The 17316-nt window shown below is 44.7% G+C and overlaps 1 protein-coding gene across 4 annotated transcripts in view; it reads left to right on the forward strand.

Annotated features, from left to right (window-relative positions):
* Positions 1-17316, forward strand: part of LOC141228741 (arylsulfatase D-like) — an 80562-nt gene that overhangs the window by 27074 nt on the left and 36172 nt on the right. For all 4 annotated transcript variants that reach the window (XM_073667351.1, XM_073667349.1, XM_073667350.1 and 1 more), the window contains one exon: positions 12223-12253. In XM_073667351.1, the coding sequence (XP_073523452.1) occupies positions 12231-12253 (23 nt within the window). In that variant the 5' untranslated portion in view covers positions 12223-12230. The remainder of the gene's footprint in view (positions 1-12222; positions 12254-17316) is intronic.

Below are 17316 nucleotides of genomic sequence, written 5' to 3' on the forward strand. Positions count from 1 at the left end.
CGTCATCTTGGTGAGAGAAATGACCTGGCACTCAGGAGACTCATGAAATCTTTTTTATATTTTTAATAAAGTGCAAAAAATTAACAGACGTTTCGGTCATATTAGACCTTCATCGGTGTACAGGTTGTGAGAAGGGATGTAAACTAAGTATGAGCCTATTAGGTAAAAATATAAAAAAGATTTCATGAGTCTCCTGAGTGCCAGGTCATTTCTCTATACGACTATGGGCTTGTAACCCTACCTGAGCACCACCTCTACTCCAGGAAGTGCGGTAGTTCCTATCTACGTCATCTTGGTGAGGACACGGAAATCTTGCCCGTTACCAGTCTGGCACGCATGGCTGACTTTGTTATTCTGCCTTATCCGTGACCCTCGCGTTGTCAAAATGTTGGGTGACAGTCATTACTGGTTGGTGACACTTTTAGACCCCCGCTACAAGGAGAACTTTCACTCTCTTATTCCTGATGTGGAGAGATCTACAAAAATGGGGCAGTACCAGAAGGCCCTTGCTGCAAAACTGTTAAAAAAATTCCCATCTGAACACACTAGCGGCAGAAATCACAGTTCGTTGACCAACCAAGGCGTACAGGCGAGAGAGATGCAACTCCAATCCAGCAGAGGCAGGGGAACACTGTCAACATTCTGGGACAGTTTTCTGGGACCCGCCCAGCTTACAGGCCCTGAGGTGCGGGGCACTCTCACAAGGAGTGGAAAGTTTCAAAAGATGGTGAGGGAGTACCTTACCGACCGTACCAGCGTCCTCCATGATTCCTCTGTGCGTTTTAATTATTGGGTATCCAAGCTGGACACTTGGAATGAACTCTCTCTGTACGCCTTGGAGGTCCTGGCCTGCCCTGCCGTTAGCGTGTTATCGGAGCGTGTTTTAAGTGCCGCTGGGGGAATTATAACTGATAAGAGCACTCGCCTGTCAACTGACAATGCTGACAAGCTGACCCTTATCAAAATGAACAAGGGCTGGATTGGGCCAGACTTCTCATCACCACCAAATGACAGCAGAGTAACATAAAGTCAAATCCACTGTGTTATTTCGTGAGGTGTATTCCCATGCACCGCTTCACACCCACACATGGGTATACGCTTACTCATTTCGGCTGTATTTTGCTCTTTTCCTTATCCTCAGCCTCCATCAACACTATACCACCAGGGTGACCGTGGTCCGTGTTGCCAGCATTGCAAGTTCCTCCGTCCTAATTTTTGGCAGCTTTTCTTGGAAGGCATAGGAAAAGACTATGGGAGACCCACTCCCCAACAATGGGAATAATGTTTTTAATATGCTGTACTGCATGGCTCTTGTAAGGGGCATGAAAACCATCTTGTTAAGCTACTGCAATCTCCACCACTTTTCCCAGGGGCATTGATATTGTCTTTTTATTCCACTGCGAACTCCACCATTCTTCCAAGGGGCATTAAAACTGTCTTGTTAAGCTACTGCGACCTCCACCACTTATCCCAGGGGCATTAAAACCGTCTTGGTAAGCTACTGCGACCTCCACGTCTCTTCCAAGGGGCATTAAAATCATCTTGTTAAGCTACTGCGACCTCCACGTCTCTTCCAAGGGGCATGAAAACCGTCTTGTTAAGCTACTGTGACCTCCACCACTTTTCCCAGGAGCATTGATATTGTCTTTTTATTCCACTGCGACCTCCACCACTTTTCCCAGGGGCATTAAAACCATCTTGTTAAGCTACTGCGATCTCCACCGTTCTTCCTAGGGGCATTAAAACTGTCTTGTTAAGCTACTGCGACCTCCACATCTCTTCCAAGGGGCATTAAAACCGTCTTGTTAAGCTACTGTGACCTCCACCACTTTTCCCAGGGGCATTGATATTTTTTTTATTACACTACGACCGCCACGTCTCTTCCAAGGGGCATTAAAACAGTCTTGTTAAGCTACTGCGACCTCCACCATTTTTCCCAGGGACATTGATATTGTCTTTTTATTCCACTGCAAACTCCACCATTCTTCCAAGGGACATGAAAACAGTCTTGTTAAGCTACTGCGACCTCCACCACTTTTCCCAGGGGCATTGATATTGTCTTTTTATTCCACTGCGACCTCCACCACTTTTCCCAGGGGCATTAAAACCGTCTTGTTAAGCTACTGCTAACTCCACCATTCTTCCAAGGGGCATTAAAACCGTCTTGTTAAGCTACTGCGACCTCCACGTCTCTTCCAAGGGGCATTAAAACCGTCTTTTTAAGCTACTGCGACCTCCACCACTTTTCCCAGGGGCATTGATATTATCTTTTTATACCACTGCGACCTCCACATCTCTTCCAAGGGGCATTAAAACCGTCTTGTTAAGCTACTGTGACCTCCACCACTTTTCCCAGTGGCATTGATATTGTTTTTTTATTCCACTGCGACCTCCACCACTTTTCCCAGGGGCATTAAAACTGTCTTGTTAAGCTACTGTGACCTCCACGTCTCTTCCCAAGGGCATTAAAACCATCTTATTAAGCTACTGCGACCTCCACGTCTCTTCCAAGAGGCATTAAAACCATCTTGTTAAGCTACTGCGACCTCCATGTCTCTTCCAATGGGCATTTAAACCGTCTTGTTAAGCTACTGCAACCTCCACGTCTCTTCCAAGGGGCATTAAAACAATCTTGTTAAGCTACTGCGACCTCCACGTCTCTTCCAAGGGGCATTAAAACCGCCTTGTTACGCTACTGTGAACGCCACCACTTTTTCAAGGGGCATTGATATAGTCTTTTTATACCACTGCGACCTCCACCATTCTTCCAAGGGGCATGAAAACCATCTTGTTTAGCTACTGTGACCTCCACCACTTTTCCCAGGGGCATTGATATTGTCATTTTATTCCACTGCGAACTCCACCATTCTTAAAAGGGGCATGAAAACAGTCTTGTTAAGCTACTGCGACCTCCACCACTTTTCCCTGGGGCATTGATATTATCTTTTTATTCCACTGCGACCTCGAACACTTTTCCCAGGGGCATTAAAACTGTCTTGTTAAGCTACTGCTACCTCCACCATTCTTCCAAGGGGCATTAAAACCGTCTTGTTAAGCTACTGCGACCTCCACGTCGCTTCCAAGGGGCATTAAAACCGTCCTGCTAAGCTACTGCAACCTCCACGTCTCTTCCAAGGGGCATTAAAACCATCTTTTTAAGCTACTACGACCTCCACCACTTTTCCCAGGGGCATTGATATTGTCTTTTTATTCAACTGCGAACTCCACCATTCTTCCAAGGGGCATGAAAACCGTCTTGTTTAGCTACTGCGACCTCCACCACTTTTCCCAGGGGCATTGATATTGTCTTTTTATTCCACTGCGACCTCCACGTCTCTTCCAAGGGGCATTAAAACCATCTTGTTAAGCTACTGCGACCTCCACCACTTTTCCCAGGGGCATTAAAACCATCTTGTTAAGCTACTGCGACCTCCACCACTTTTTCAAGGGCCATTGATATTGTCTTTTTATTCCAATGCGAACTCCACCACTCTTCCAAGGGGCATTAAAACCGCCTTGTTAAGCTTCTGCGAACTCCACCACTTTTTCAAGGGGCATTGATATTGTCTTTTTATACCACTGTGAACTCTACCACTCCTCCCAGGGGCATTAGAACCATCTTGTTAAGCTACTGCGACCTCCATGTCTCTTCCAAGGGGCATTAAAACCATCATGTTAAGCTACTGCGACCTCCACGTCTCTTCCAAGTGGCATTAAAACAGTCTTGTTAAGCTACTGCGACCTCCACCACTTTTCCCAGGGGCATTGATATTGTCTTTTTATACCACTGCGACCTCCACGTCTCTTCCAAGGGGCATTAAAACCGTCTTGTTAAGCTACTGCGACCTCCACCACTTTTCCCAGGGGCATTGATATTGTTTTTTTATTCCACTGCGACCTCCATCACTTTTCCCAGGGGCATTAAAACCGTCTTGTTAAGCTACTGCGACCTCCATGTCTCTTCCCAAGGGCATTAAAACCGTCTTATTAAGCTACTGCAACCTCCACGTCTCTTCCAAGGGGCATTAAAACCATCTTGTTAAGCTACTGCGACCTCCACCACTTTTCCCAGGGACATTGATATTGTCTTTTTATTCCACTGCGACCTCCACGTCTCTTCCAAGGGGCATTAAAACCGTCTTGTTAAGCTACTGCGACCTCCACCACTTTTCCCAGGGGCATTAAAACCGTCTTGTTAAGCTACTGCGACCTCCACCACTTTTCCCAGGGCATTAAAACCGTCTTGTTAAGCTACTGCGACCTCCACCACTTTTCCCAGGGGCATTAAAACCGTCTTGCTAAGCTACTGCGACCTCCACCACTTTTTCAAGGGGCATTGATATTGTCTTTTTATTCCACTGCGAACTCCACCATTCTTCCAAGGGGCATGAAAACAGTCTTGTTAAGCTACTGCGACCTCCACCACTTTTCCCAGGGGCATTGATATTGTCTTTTTATTCCACTGCGACCTCCACCACTTTTCCCAGGGGCATTAAAACCGTCTTGTTAAGCTACTGCGACCTCCACCACTTTTTCAAGGGGCATTGATATTGTCTTTTTATTCCACTGCGAACTCCACCATTCTTCCAAGGGACATGAAAACAGTCTTGTTAAGCTACTGCGACCTCCACCACTTTTCCCAGGGGCATTAAAACTGTCTTTTTAAGCTACTGCGACCTCCACCACTTTTTCAAGGGGCATTGATATTGTCTTTTTATTCCACTGCGACCTCTACCACTCCTCCCAGGGCATTAGAACCGTCTTCTTAAGCTACTGCGACATCCACCATTCTTCCAAGGGGCATTAAAACCGTCTTGTTAAGCTACTGCGACCTCCACCACTTTTCCCAGGGGCATTAAAACTGTCTTTTTAAGCTACTGCGACCTCCACCACTTTTTCAAGGGGCATTGATATTGTCTTTTTATTCCACTGCGAACTCCACCATTCTTCCAACGGGCATTGCATTTCCTCCTAATTTTAGTCTGCTTTTGCTTTTCAATGAATAGGCGAACACTAAGGGAGACCCACTCCCCAATAATGGGTAGAAGGTTTTTAGTATGCTGTAATCCACTTCGGTTTCAAGGGGCATTACAGTTCCTCATCATTTTTGGAAAGCCTTCCATTCACTGCTTAGGCCAACAGTGCACAGGAGACCCAGTTGCTATAAGTGGAAAATGGTTTAGTTAAGGCCCTCTGACCTCCATGTAATTTCCAAGGGGCATTGGAGTGCCTCAAAATTTTTGGGAGGCATTGCACTCACTGCATGCCCTATAACTGTGTAGCCTAACCGCTCCTTTTGGTACAGAAACATATCCTACAAGACATGTGTGGTTCAAAAACTACAAAAGACAAAATATATCTCATACCCTACCATCATTATATATTAATGTAAAGCAAAGTTGCATATGAAATATAGGGTACTTAGTGAACTATTTTTGATCAAAAAAATTATACAAGCCGTCCCACCAGCGACAAGGTGACCCTAATTGGGACCCGGACAAACAAGACAAAAAACCAAGCAATGTGAGCTGAGGTCTAAGATGGTACACATGCAAGAAATAGGAGCATGTTCACACTAGCAAAAATATACAAAACCTACAAAAGGCAAAAAATATCTCATACCCTACCATCATTATATATAAATGTAAAGCAAAGTTGCATATGAAATATAGGGTACTTAGTGAACTATTTTTGATCAAGAAAAGTATACAAGCCGTCCTACCAGCGACAAGGTGACCCTAATTGGGACGGTCCTACACTGTCTATATTAAAAACCTTACTGTATATCAAAGTTGAAGTAATGCATATAAAAGGTTAGACAAATAGAACCGGGTCCCAATATCAGACCACCTAAGCCCATGGTAAGCTACATATATACTAACCAGCTCAACAAGGGGGATGCCACATCCCTAATTTGCACAGAAGTGCAAACAAGACAAAAAAACAAGCAATGTGAACTGAGGTCTAAGATGGTACACATGCAAGAAATAGGAGCATGTTCACACTAGCAAAAAGATACGAAACCTACAAAAGACAAAAAATATCTCATACCCTACCATCATTATATATAAATGTAAAGCAAAGTTGCATATGAAATATAGGGTACTTAGTGAACTATTTTTGATCAAAAAAAGTATACAAGCCGTCCCACCAGTGACAAGGTGGTTGAGCTGGTTAGTATATATGTAGCTTACCATGGGCTTAGGTGGTCTGATATTGGGACCCGGTTCTATTTGTTTAACCTTTTATATGCATTACTTCAACTTTGATATACAGTAAGGTTTTTAATATAGACAGTGTAGGACCGTCCCAATTAGGGTTACCTTGTCGCTGGTGGGATGTCTTGTATACTTTTTTTGATCAAAAATAGTTCACTAAGTACCCTATATTTCATATGCAACTTTGCTTTACATTTATATATAATGATGGTAGGGTATGACATATTTTTTGTCTTTTGTAGGTTCTGTATCTTTTTGCTAGTGTGAACATGCTCCTATTTCTTGCATGTGTACCATCTTAGACCTCAGTTCACATTGCTTAGGTTTTTTTTTTGTTTTTTTTTAAGACATGTGTGGTTGACTCGCCTGATATTGATGTGAATGGTCCCTGTTCCTCCTGCTCTTTCTCCTTTGCTACCACCTCATCCATCATTTATCACCTGAAGCTTTGTTTTAACGTAAGCCATAGAACTGGGATAGTAGCAGGAAAACATCCAGCAATCCTCGGAGGTGGTAGGATATGCGCCAAAACGCTGACCACCTCAGGCCTAGCCGCTACTACATATATGCGCTTGCATTCCAAGAAAACAAAGCAGATGCTAACTTCTATCATCATCATTCTCCTCACCTTGGCACTCTCAACTCCCCTGATGGAGAAGCCAGGTCCCACCGGAGGAGTCTGGTTCTCTGGTGGGCTCGTCCAATGCTGCCCTAAAGCAGGCCGGGCTAAGAAAAGTGTGGGGGGAAGTTCCAATAAGAAATAGGGGCGGCTGGGGACCGTGTGTGGACACCCGGCCGCGGAGCGGCTGGGGATCGATAATGGACACCGGGCCGCCCCCTGGTGGCTGGGGACCGAGAGTGGACACCCGGCCGCCGGGCAGCTGGGGACTGAGTATGGATACCTCGCTGCCAAAGCAGCCATGAGGTAGTGGCCAGCTTCGGCCTCCTCCAAACTAAAAGGCCCCATTTCAAGTGCAAGCTAGCAGTATGGTATTGCAGCCTGGGGGTGGGTGGGTGGCAGGCTGTATACTTGCGCTTGCATTGCAAGGAATGGGGGAGGTACAATTGAACACTGCCCTGGGACAAGGACTTGCACGGGGATAGCTGCAAGTCTGCATCTTCTGAGGCGGCCAGGATCACTTCTGATGGGCACACTTTTAGGCAGTGACCTGGGTGTCAGAGATGCTTCCAGGGGTCTTCCCCATGCTGTTCCCATGTCTTTTCAGCACTGTATGCATGTGTCACACAGCGCATGGCCAGATAAGGTTGTAAAATGTTAAAATGACATTTCCCGCTGAATGCATTTGTCACAGTTGAAAGCAATACAAAAGTGCAAAAACGCATAAAAATGCTACTTGTGAACCTAGCCCAAGGTGTGGCGGAGTATTTTTGTTTTTGGTTATTTATTTTACCTTATGCACAAGTCTTTACCCTGGAAAGGAAATTCCTTAACATATTTCACAGGAAAACCATTTCAGTTTCGTTTTTGAACGTTTTATTGTGAGCCCGTAAAAGTGGCTTAATACCTCTGACCACGTTGTTGACAGCAATTGACCTGGGGGTCAGAAATGCTTCCTGGGGCGATGCCCATGCTGTCCCCATGTCTTTTGAGCACTGTCACTATCGTTTTGGGCAATTTTTAGGCTTTCTACAGACTGCCGGGGGTGCCACCGCAAAAATGCTCGGGTCTCCCATAGACTAACATTGGGCTTGTTGCTCGGGTCGAGCACCCGAGTATCACGGTGAGCTCGGCCCGAGCTTCGAGCACCCGAGCATTTTAGTGCTCGCTCAACACTAGAGGACGGAGATCGTAAGACGAGAAGGGCCAGATCAAGACCAGCAACGCCCATTGGACCGGACCGATGGGCGAGTATGTGAGTATAATAAGAGGTCTTTATTTATTTTTTGTGCCTTGCAGAGTGGATTGGTGACCTGCATATGCTGTAAAAGTCTTAAAGATATTGACTGTACTTTATATGGGCAGGTTCCCTTTAACATATTTGTCTGAAACTGCCCCTCCATCTTTGAGTCCTTCACATAAAAATGAATGGCTTTCAAAACCAGCAAATCCCTGGTGTAGTGTGTATCAAAACCCACCAGGAGCAGAATCATGACAAACATGTAAAAGGGCTGCTGCAATTAGAGGACACCTGTCAGGAGATTCTTCCTGCCCAAACCATGGGCAGCATGAATCAGTCTGGAGGCATGATTGCCTGCAGCTATATTATTCTCTGAAATGCTCTAATGTTTCAGTGAAGATTTACATTACAGATAATTTACTTCTTCAAGCTCCACTGCAGGTCGAGGCCAGAGTATACTTTCGTATAATAAGACGCACCCCCATTTTCCTCACAAATTTGGAGGATAAAAGTGCGTTTTATAATATGTAAAATATGGTATTTATTTTTTTACAATAACCTATTGTATTAGGCTGAAAAGAAGCAGTTTTTTGTATGCTGTTTTCTGAGTCAAAGCTAGACATAGATCCAGCAGAAGGAGAAGTATGAGTCCTTGCCTTTTATTTTTCTTTTCTTTTACATACACTTTTTTGACTTTAGCTCAAAAACTGAATTAAAAAATGCACATGTGAATACAACATAAAAGGGAATGGTTTATGAGAACGTGGCCTATAAAAAGGGTAGATTGTATGTTCATAAAAAATTTGAACTGTCTGTGATTTTTGATTCAATTGTCAAGAAGCAAATTGGAGCCGAGTTTGACAACCCTGCACTGCCAAAATTTATACAACTGCAGTTCTGGGGGGCTGCCTGCCCTGAAAAAACAGATACTGCACTGATAATGCCGATCCTGCATTATCCGTCTATATTAGAGTCTGTAGAGACTGGTGAGCTCTCTACATACCCCCTGGGTATATGGTATAGATTATGTATATGGTGTGTGTGTGTGTGATGTAGACTGAGTGTGTGTATGTATATGTGTGTGTGTATATATATATATATATATATTATACAGTACAGACCAAAAGTTTGGACACACCTTCTCATTTAAAGATTTTTCTGTATTTTCATGACTATGAAAATTAAACTTTCACACTGAAGACATGAAAACTATGAATTAACACATGTGGAATTATATACTTAACAAAAAAGTGTGAAACAACTGAAAATATGTCTTATATTCTAGGTTCTTAAAAGTAGCCACCTTTTGCTTTGATAACTGCTTTGCACACTCTTCAGGAAGCTGGGCCTGGCTCTGGTGGCTGGCGCTGGTGGCCTGGGCGCCTGGTGCTGATGGCCTGCATAGGGCATCTGCTGGCCTGGCGCTGGTGGCCTGGGGCTGGTTTATCTGTATTGCCAGCAATGGTGAGGGATAAGTTCTCTGCTGTTTTCAATACATACACATACAGGTGCTTCTCACAAAATTAGAATACCATCAAAAAGGTAATTTATTTCAGTTCTTCAATCGAAAAAGTGAAACTCCTATATTATATAGAGTCATTACAAACAGAATGATCTATTTCAAGTGTTTATTTCTGTTAATGTTGATGATTAAGGCTTACAGCTAATGAAAACACAAAAGTCATTATTTCAGTAAATCAGAATAATTAACAAAAAACACCTGCAAAGGCTTCCTACATGTTTAAAAAGGTCCCATAGTCTGTTTCAGTGGGCTCCACAATCATGGGGAAGACTGCTGACTTGACAGATGTCCAGAAGGCAGTCATTGACACACTCCACAAGGATGGTAAGCCACCAAAGGTCATTGCTAAGGAAACTGGCTGTTCACAGAGTGCTGTATCCAAGCATATTAATGGAAAGTTGAGTGGAATGAAAAAGTGTGGTAGAAAAAGGTGCACAAGTAGCCAGGATAACGGCAGCCTCGCAGCCTTGAAAGGATTGTTAAAAAAAGGCCATTTTAACATTTGGGGGAGATTCACAAGGAGTGGACTGCTGCTGGAGTCATTGCTTCAAGAGCTACCACACAGAGACGTATCCAGGACATGGGCTACAAGTGTTGCATTCCTTGTGCCAAGCCACTCATGACTAATAGACAACGCCACAAGCATCTTACCTGGGCCAAGGATAAAAAGAGCTGGACTGTTGCTCAGTGGTCCAAGGTGTTGTTTTCAGATGAAAGTAAATTTTGCATTTCATTTGGAAATCAAGGTCCCAGAGTCTTGAGGAAGAGTGGAGAGGCCACAATCCAAGCTGCTTGAGGTATAATGTGAAGTTTCCACAAACAGTGATGGTTTGGGGAGCCATGTTATTTGCTGGTGTAGGTCCACTGTGTTTTATCAAGACCAAAGTCAGTGCAGCCGTCTACCAGGAAATTTTAGAGCACTTCATGCTTCACTGTGCTGGCAAACTTTTGGAGATGGAAATTTCATTCTCCAGCAGGACTTTGCACCTGTCCACACTGCCAAAAGTACCAATACCTGGTTTAAAAACAATAGTATCATTGTTCTTGATTGGCCAGCAAACTTGCCTGACCTTAAACCCATAGAGAATCTATGGGGTAATTTCAAGAAGAAGATGAGACACCAGACCCAACAATGCAGACAAGCTGAAGGCTGCTATCAAAGCAACCTGGGCTTCCATAACACCTCAGCTGTGCCACAGGCTGATTGCCTTCATGCCACGCCACATTGATGCAGTAATTGATGCAAAAGGAGTCCCGACCAAGTATTGAGTGCATTTACTGAACATACATTTCAGTAGGCCAACATTTCGGATTTTAAAATCATTTTTCAAGCTGGTGTTCTAATTTAATGAGATAATGACTTTTGTGTTTTCATTGACTGTAAGCCATAATCATCAACATTAACAGAAATAAACACTTGAAATAGACCACTCTGTTTGTAGTTACTCTATGTAATATGAGTTTCACTTTTTGTATTGAAGAACTGAAATAAATTAACTTTTTGATAATATTCTAATTTTGTGAGAAGCACCTGTATTGTTTTCCGATCCCTTACTGTAGGATTATGCACTTTTGTCCAAACCAGGAGGCTCTGCATGATCCCTCAGAGAGGGGAGTAGGTGCTTGAGTTGTAGTTGTAGTTTTGAGGAGGAAAAATGTAGCATCATGGAGGGTCCTGGTGCAGGGGAGAGAAGCGTGCTCCCTTTGCAAGGACAAGCTGCACAAGGCCAAGTCTCAGTCCCGTGATCACAGAGACTTCCAGGGTCTGTGGTAAACTGAAAGACTGCTCAGGCTTTATGACTGGCAGAAAAATGCTTTTTTCCCGGGAGTTCAGCAACTGCATGGAGTCAAAGACACTGCTGCAAAAGAAAGCGAGTGTTCTGACAGGATTCATGTTGCTTGCTCGCTGGAAGGAATCTCAGATCCAGTAACTGTTCACCTTGGACCCCTGGGGATCCAAGGAATCGTCTACCAGAGGTATAATTAGCAGCAAGAAGGCTACACAACTACACAGCAGAGAGTCTGAACCCTCACCATGCAGGTCTGACCAAAACCCTGTGTGTGAATTGTACAGAAGCTTCCCTGGTTGGGAACGGTTAATCGTCTAGCACTGCTCATCACCACCTAACTCCCAGGGGCCCTCATCAATGCACAGCCATAGCAGGCCAAACATCCCAACTGGTGTCACAAACCTTTTTATTATTTTATGATTAACCCCCACAATTGATAAAGACTGGCACGCGTCCCCGGTCGAACCATACCAGCACTCGGACCGCCGTGCACCAGTACCGTGACCGCAGCGGCTGAGACGGCACACTTCCACTTACTAAACCCCATCATGTGTGGTCAAGAAGCGCCCATGATGCCACACAGATGAAGCTGGGCATAGAAGTGAGGACAGCCCTGGTCTGGCTGCAATTGAATACTGGACAGGAAGTCAGACCAGGACAGTGTGAATATTCTTACTTATCTCTCCTACTTAGGTCTCCCTGATAACATTCATGCTGACAGCAATGGAGATTAATTTTTACCTTGGTTTTGTCATACATCCAAAGCCTGTTAGATTTGTAAATCATTATAGTCTACATTGTGATATTGGTTCTCAATTTTTTCTCTATTTCAGAGTGAAGAATGGGATTTACAAGAAAACAATGGTAAGAATTCCTGCTACATGCAGACCATATATTATTTCCAAGACACTGAAAGTGTAAATGCACAGGGGCAGCAGTGGCGTATGTAGAGAATGGACCCTTGCAGGCGCTGCTTGGCACTAGTAGATGGCACTATGGACATCTGTGAATAGAAGTGCTGTTCCCACAAACCATTTTTTAGGACTAAATAAACAGATTCATGGTACAGAAAATTTAGTTCAGCAGAACCCAGGGGAGCATGTCTGGATTTAATGGACCAGTACGCTCATCTTAATAGAGCACTTATTAGGAGACACAAAGCTCTCCCTGTCTGAATAAAGTTGTGTAATAGGAACTTATTAAACTCACTAACATAGCTATAGTTTGACATTCTATTTTCATGAAAATTGAGCCTTAAGCTGCATCTGGGAATATTTTTGTTTTACGGTATATACAGTGGGTATAAAAAGTGTACACGCCCCTGTTAAAATGTCATTTAAAAGAAAATCATACCTAGAAGAATTATTTCAGAACCTTTTTCCACCTTTAACACCTTCACCCAAAAGCCTGTTTTCACTTTCCTGACCAGACCAAATTTTCCAATTTTGACTAGTGTCACTTCATCTCTTTAAAAACTCTGGGATGCTCCAATGTATACCAGTGATTCTAAAATTTGTTGTTTTTTTTTCAAGACACATTGTGCTTTTTGGTAGTGGTAGATTTAGGTCGACATACTTTGCGTTCATTTGTTAAAATATTGGAAATTTTTCAATAATTTTGCAATCTCCAAACTTTTAAATTTTTATGCCCTTAAACCAGAGAGATATGTCACACAAAATAGATAATAAATAACATTTACCACATGTCTACTTTACATCAGCATTACTGGTTAAACATAACAAAAAAAAAATTGGAAGTTAGTTGGGCTGAAAGTTTATAAGCAATTTCTAATTTTTTTCAACAAAATTTACAAAACCCTTTAGGTGCTTCACAGGAATTAAAGCAATATGGGAGGTAAAAAAGAAAATATTAAATTTTCCCACTAAAACCTTGCTTTAGCCTCAAATTTTTCATTTTCACAAGGGTAACAGTAGATATTGGACCCAAAAAATTGTTGTGCAATTTCTCCTGAGTACGTCTATACCCCATATGGGGTGGAAAACTACTGTTTGAGCACATGGCAGGGTTCGGAAGAAAAGGGGAACCATTTGACTTTTGAAGCGTAAAATTGGCTGGAACAGATAGCAGACTCCATGTCGCGTTTGCAGAGGCCCTAATGTGCTTAAACAGTGGAATATCCCACTAGTGACTCCATTTGGCAAACTACACCCCTCAAGGAATTTATCTAGAGGTGTGGTAAGCTACTTGAACCCCCAGGTGCTTCACAGAATTTGATAACGTTGAGCCGTGAAAATGAAAATCTAAATTTTTTTTCCCAAAAAAATGTTGCTTTAGACCCAAACTTTTCATTTTCACAAGGGTAGTTCCTACTGTGCCTAAACAATGGAAGCCTTGCACAAGTTACCCTATTTTGGAAACTACACCCTTCAAGGAAATTATGTAGAGGTGGAAAAAGGAAAAATAAAGAACTAAAATGATGTGGTTACATAAATATGCACACCCTTAAACTAGTGCTTTGTTGAAGAATTCTTTGAATTAGGGGCAGACAGACGACCTTATTTCTCGTCCGAGGATTGCATTGCAATCCTAGGACTAACTGTCAGTTCTCCTGACCTAAGTGTGATGACTCGCCCCCGAGGGCCGCGGTGTACTGTCTGGGGCGGTATATCACAGTGGCTGGCCCAGGGCGGTCAGTGCACAAAGGGGTATCAATTATTAGTAAAAGTTAAGAGAGTTCGTGACGCCACCTATGGTGTCTGGTGAAGGTCACCAGCGCTGCAACAGTCCTCTGAGGCAGGTGTCAAGGCAGCTAAAGATGGTACAGCTCCCCACAGGCGGAGCGGGCCTCAGGGCAGTGTAGATAGATGGATGGTGCGCTGGGCGTTGTAGTGTGGAGAGGAATAATGGCGCCGGTGAAGAAACAGACAGAGGCAATTCCATGTAGTTGTCCAAGGTTTTACTTACAGTTCTCCCTCGTCGCGCTGCGTTCACCGGGCAAGGGTTCAATCCTTCCTCAAGCAGTTTAAGAATGCCTGGCGGAACCCCACTTTCTCATGTTTCTACTCCCTGCTCCCCTCCGAGACCTTTATCCTGGGCCCTAACTTTTGGAGCAGAGCTCCTGCTGAGCATCTGCTCCTGGACTGTTCCTATGAACCGCCCTTGTGGCGCCCCTGCTGTGCATTCGTGCCACAGATCCTAGAGGGGTGCATGGATGGATTCCTCCACAAGAGGCCCTCACAGCATTCACACACCTGCACCTTCCACCTCAGACCCTGCAGTAGATGAGCCTGAGAGGTCAGCGTGCAGTGGAGCTCAGTCTAGAGAACAGTTCTCTCAAGGGACAGAGGTAGTTCCAGTCCCTCTAGAGACAGCCCAGACTCAAGGAGCTCAGGTTAGTGAGCCCAAGGCGTGCCGACGCCATAAGAGCGGTGAAGAGTAGCGAGGCCTACTGCCAGTGTGAAGCCTAGTCAGGGCAGGGTCCGAGCGTGGCCGAAGGCAAGTGGAGTAAGCGAGCTACATAGGGGGCAGAGGAGCTTAGCCAGCTCACCCCAAGACCATATACCGGACACCGGGTCCGTGTCTGCAAGGATCTCTAGGACCAGCAGAAACTACCGGAACCCCTGGCGAACTACATGTCCCAGGAACACCAAAAGCTGACCGTTATACCAGGGTCAGGAGTCACAGAGGCCCAAGAGACCAGGGAGAGTGATCTCCAACAGAAGGCCCTACCACCAGGTCAGCCGGTGCAAGACAGAGACCAAGTTAGGCCTAGCTACAGGCAGGTCATAAACTTATCAGGAAAAGGCAAGAAACAGGAGGCCCCACACCCGCTCACTGGGGAGAGTCCTGAAATGCACCCTTCACCCTACAGTGCCCTGGATCGTGCCTGAAACACCACCAGTAAAGGTACTGAATTGAACTCCCGTGTGCATGCCTGTTCTTCCTCTGACCCGGCTGGGTCCCCTCCGTCCTGCATCCCTACACTTAGGCTGCCCTGAGGCCCCGCTCCACCTGTGGGGAGCCGCACCAACTAAGCTGCCTGACCACTGGCCTCAGAGGACTGTAGCAGTGCTGGTGATCCTCACCAGACACCACGGGTGGCGTCACGAACATTTCCCCTATCCCACTTACTTTCCCCCCTTTCCCTTCTTTTTAAGAGTGACCCCAGGGTACGGCCTCGGGAGCCGGCCACTGCGGCATCCCCCAAAACTAACAGCAAGGCCCGGGCGCCGAGTCCCCATCCCTTGGGCGCGTCACCCGCACTTCACAACTACTACCCTAATATGGCTTCCTAATATATACCTACTGTATAAGTGCTTCCTGTTTCTGCTTCCTCCACCCACACCCACTATTGGTTCCCCCTACCTTTGGGTTCCCCCCTACTCCAGCCAGGGTCAAGACTCAGCAGAAAACTACATTGCTTCTTGCCCCTCCTGCTGGCCTGGAGCAGTGTGGTGTTGGATGTAGGTGTTTGGGGTTCCGTTCAGCACTCCCATCCTACCTGAGAGAAGGGAGACACCACACCTCCGGGTGAGGTGCAGTATCTCTGTGGCGACCGAACCCTCAGGGGCGCCACAGTGACAGCTGCATAGAAATACATCACGCTGTCACGCTCGGGTCAGGAGAGGTGCCGGGCCAGTCCATGTACTGCAATGCAATCCTCGCACAAGAAATACAGCTATCTGTCTGCGCACTGGTCAATATTCAGTCTATTTGGGTAGGAGCCTATCAGCATTTCACATTTAGGATTGGCAGCTTTTGCCCACATTTCTTGCAGTAGGACTCTAAATCTGTCAGATTACGAGAGCATCTCCTGTGTACAGCGCCCCCTTCAGGTCAACCTGCAGATTTTCAATTGGATTCAGGCCTACGCGCTAGTTGGCCCATTTCAAAACCTTTATCTTCTTCTGGTGAATACAATTTTTTGTTGATTTTGGAGGTATGCGTAGGGGTCATGATCATGCTGAAAGGAGAAATTTCTCTTCATCTACAGCTTTTTAGCGCAGGCCTGAAGATTTTGTTGCAAAATTGACTGATATTTGGAACTGTTCATAATTCCCTCCACCTTGACCAAAGCCCCAGTTTCAGCTACCAAAAAACAGCCCCAAAGCATAATGCTGCCTCCACCATGCTTCACAGGGTCCAGGGGTGTGTAGACTTTTTTTTATATCTACTATACATCCTGTTGCAGCAATATTCTATTGTAGCTTATTCTATATGTGAGAATAGCACTAACCTCTTGCCTTTTTGCTAAGATATACACACGTGGTCAAAATTGTTGGTACCCCTCGTTTAATGAAAGAAAAACCCACAATGGTCACAGAAATAACTTGAATCTGACAAAAGTAATAATATATTAAAAATCTATGAAAATGAATAAATGAAAGTCAGACATTGCTTTTCAACCCTGCATCCACAGAATTTAAAAAAATAAAATAAACTCATGAAATAGGCATGAACAAAAATAATGGTACTCTTAGCTTAATATTGTGTTGAACAAACTTTTGAGGCAATCATTGCAATCAAACGATTCCTGTAACTGTATTGAGACTCTCGACAGGTATTTTGGCCCACTCCTCATGAGCAAACTGCTCCAGTTGTCTCGTGTTTGAAGGTTGCCTTTTCCAGACGGCATGTTTCAGCTCTTTCCAAAGATGCTCAATAGGATTTAGGTCAGGGCTCATAGAAGACCATTTCAGAATAGTCCAATGTTTTCCTCTTAGCCATTCTTGGGTATTTTTAGCTGTGTGTTTTGGGTCATTATCCTGTTGCAAGACCCATGACCTACGACTGAGACCAAGCTTTCTGACACTGGGCAGCACATTTCTCTCTAGAATCCCATGATAGTCTTGAGATTTCATTGTACCCTGCACAGATTCAAGACAACCTGTGCCAGATGCAGCAAAGCAGCCCCAGAACATAACAGAGCTTCCTCCATGTTTCACAGTAGGGACAGTGTTCTTTTC

Source organism: Phyllobates terribilis, unplaced genomic scaffold (assembly GCF_046119375.1).
Source record: "Phyllobates terribilis strain yellow unplaced genomic scaffold, ASM4611937v1 Scaffold_2__4_contigs__length_985480577, whole genome shotgun sequence".
Classification (NCBI taxonomy): Eukaryota; Metazoa; Chordata; class Amphibia; order Anura; family Dendrobatidae; genus Phyllobates; species Phyllobates terribilis.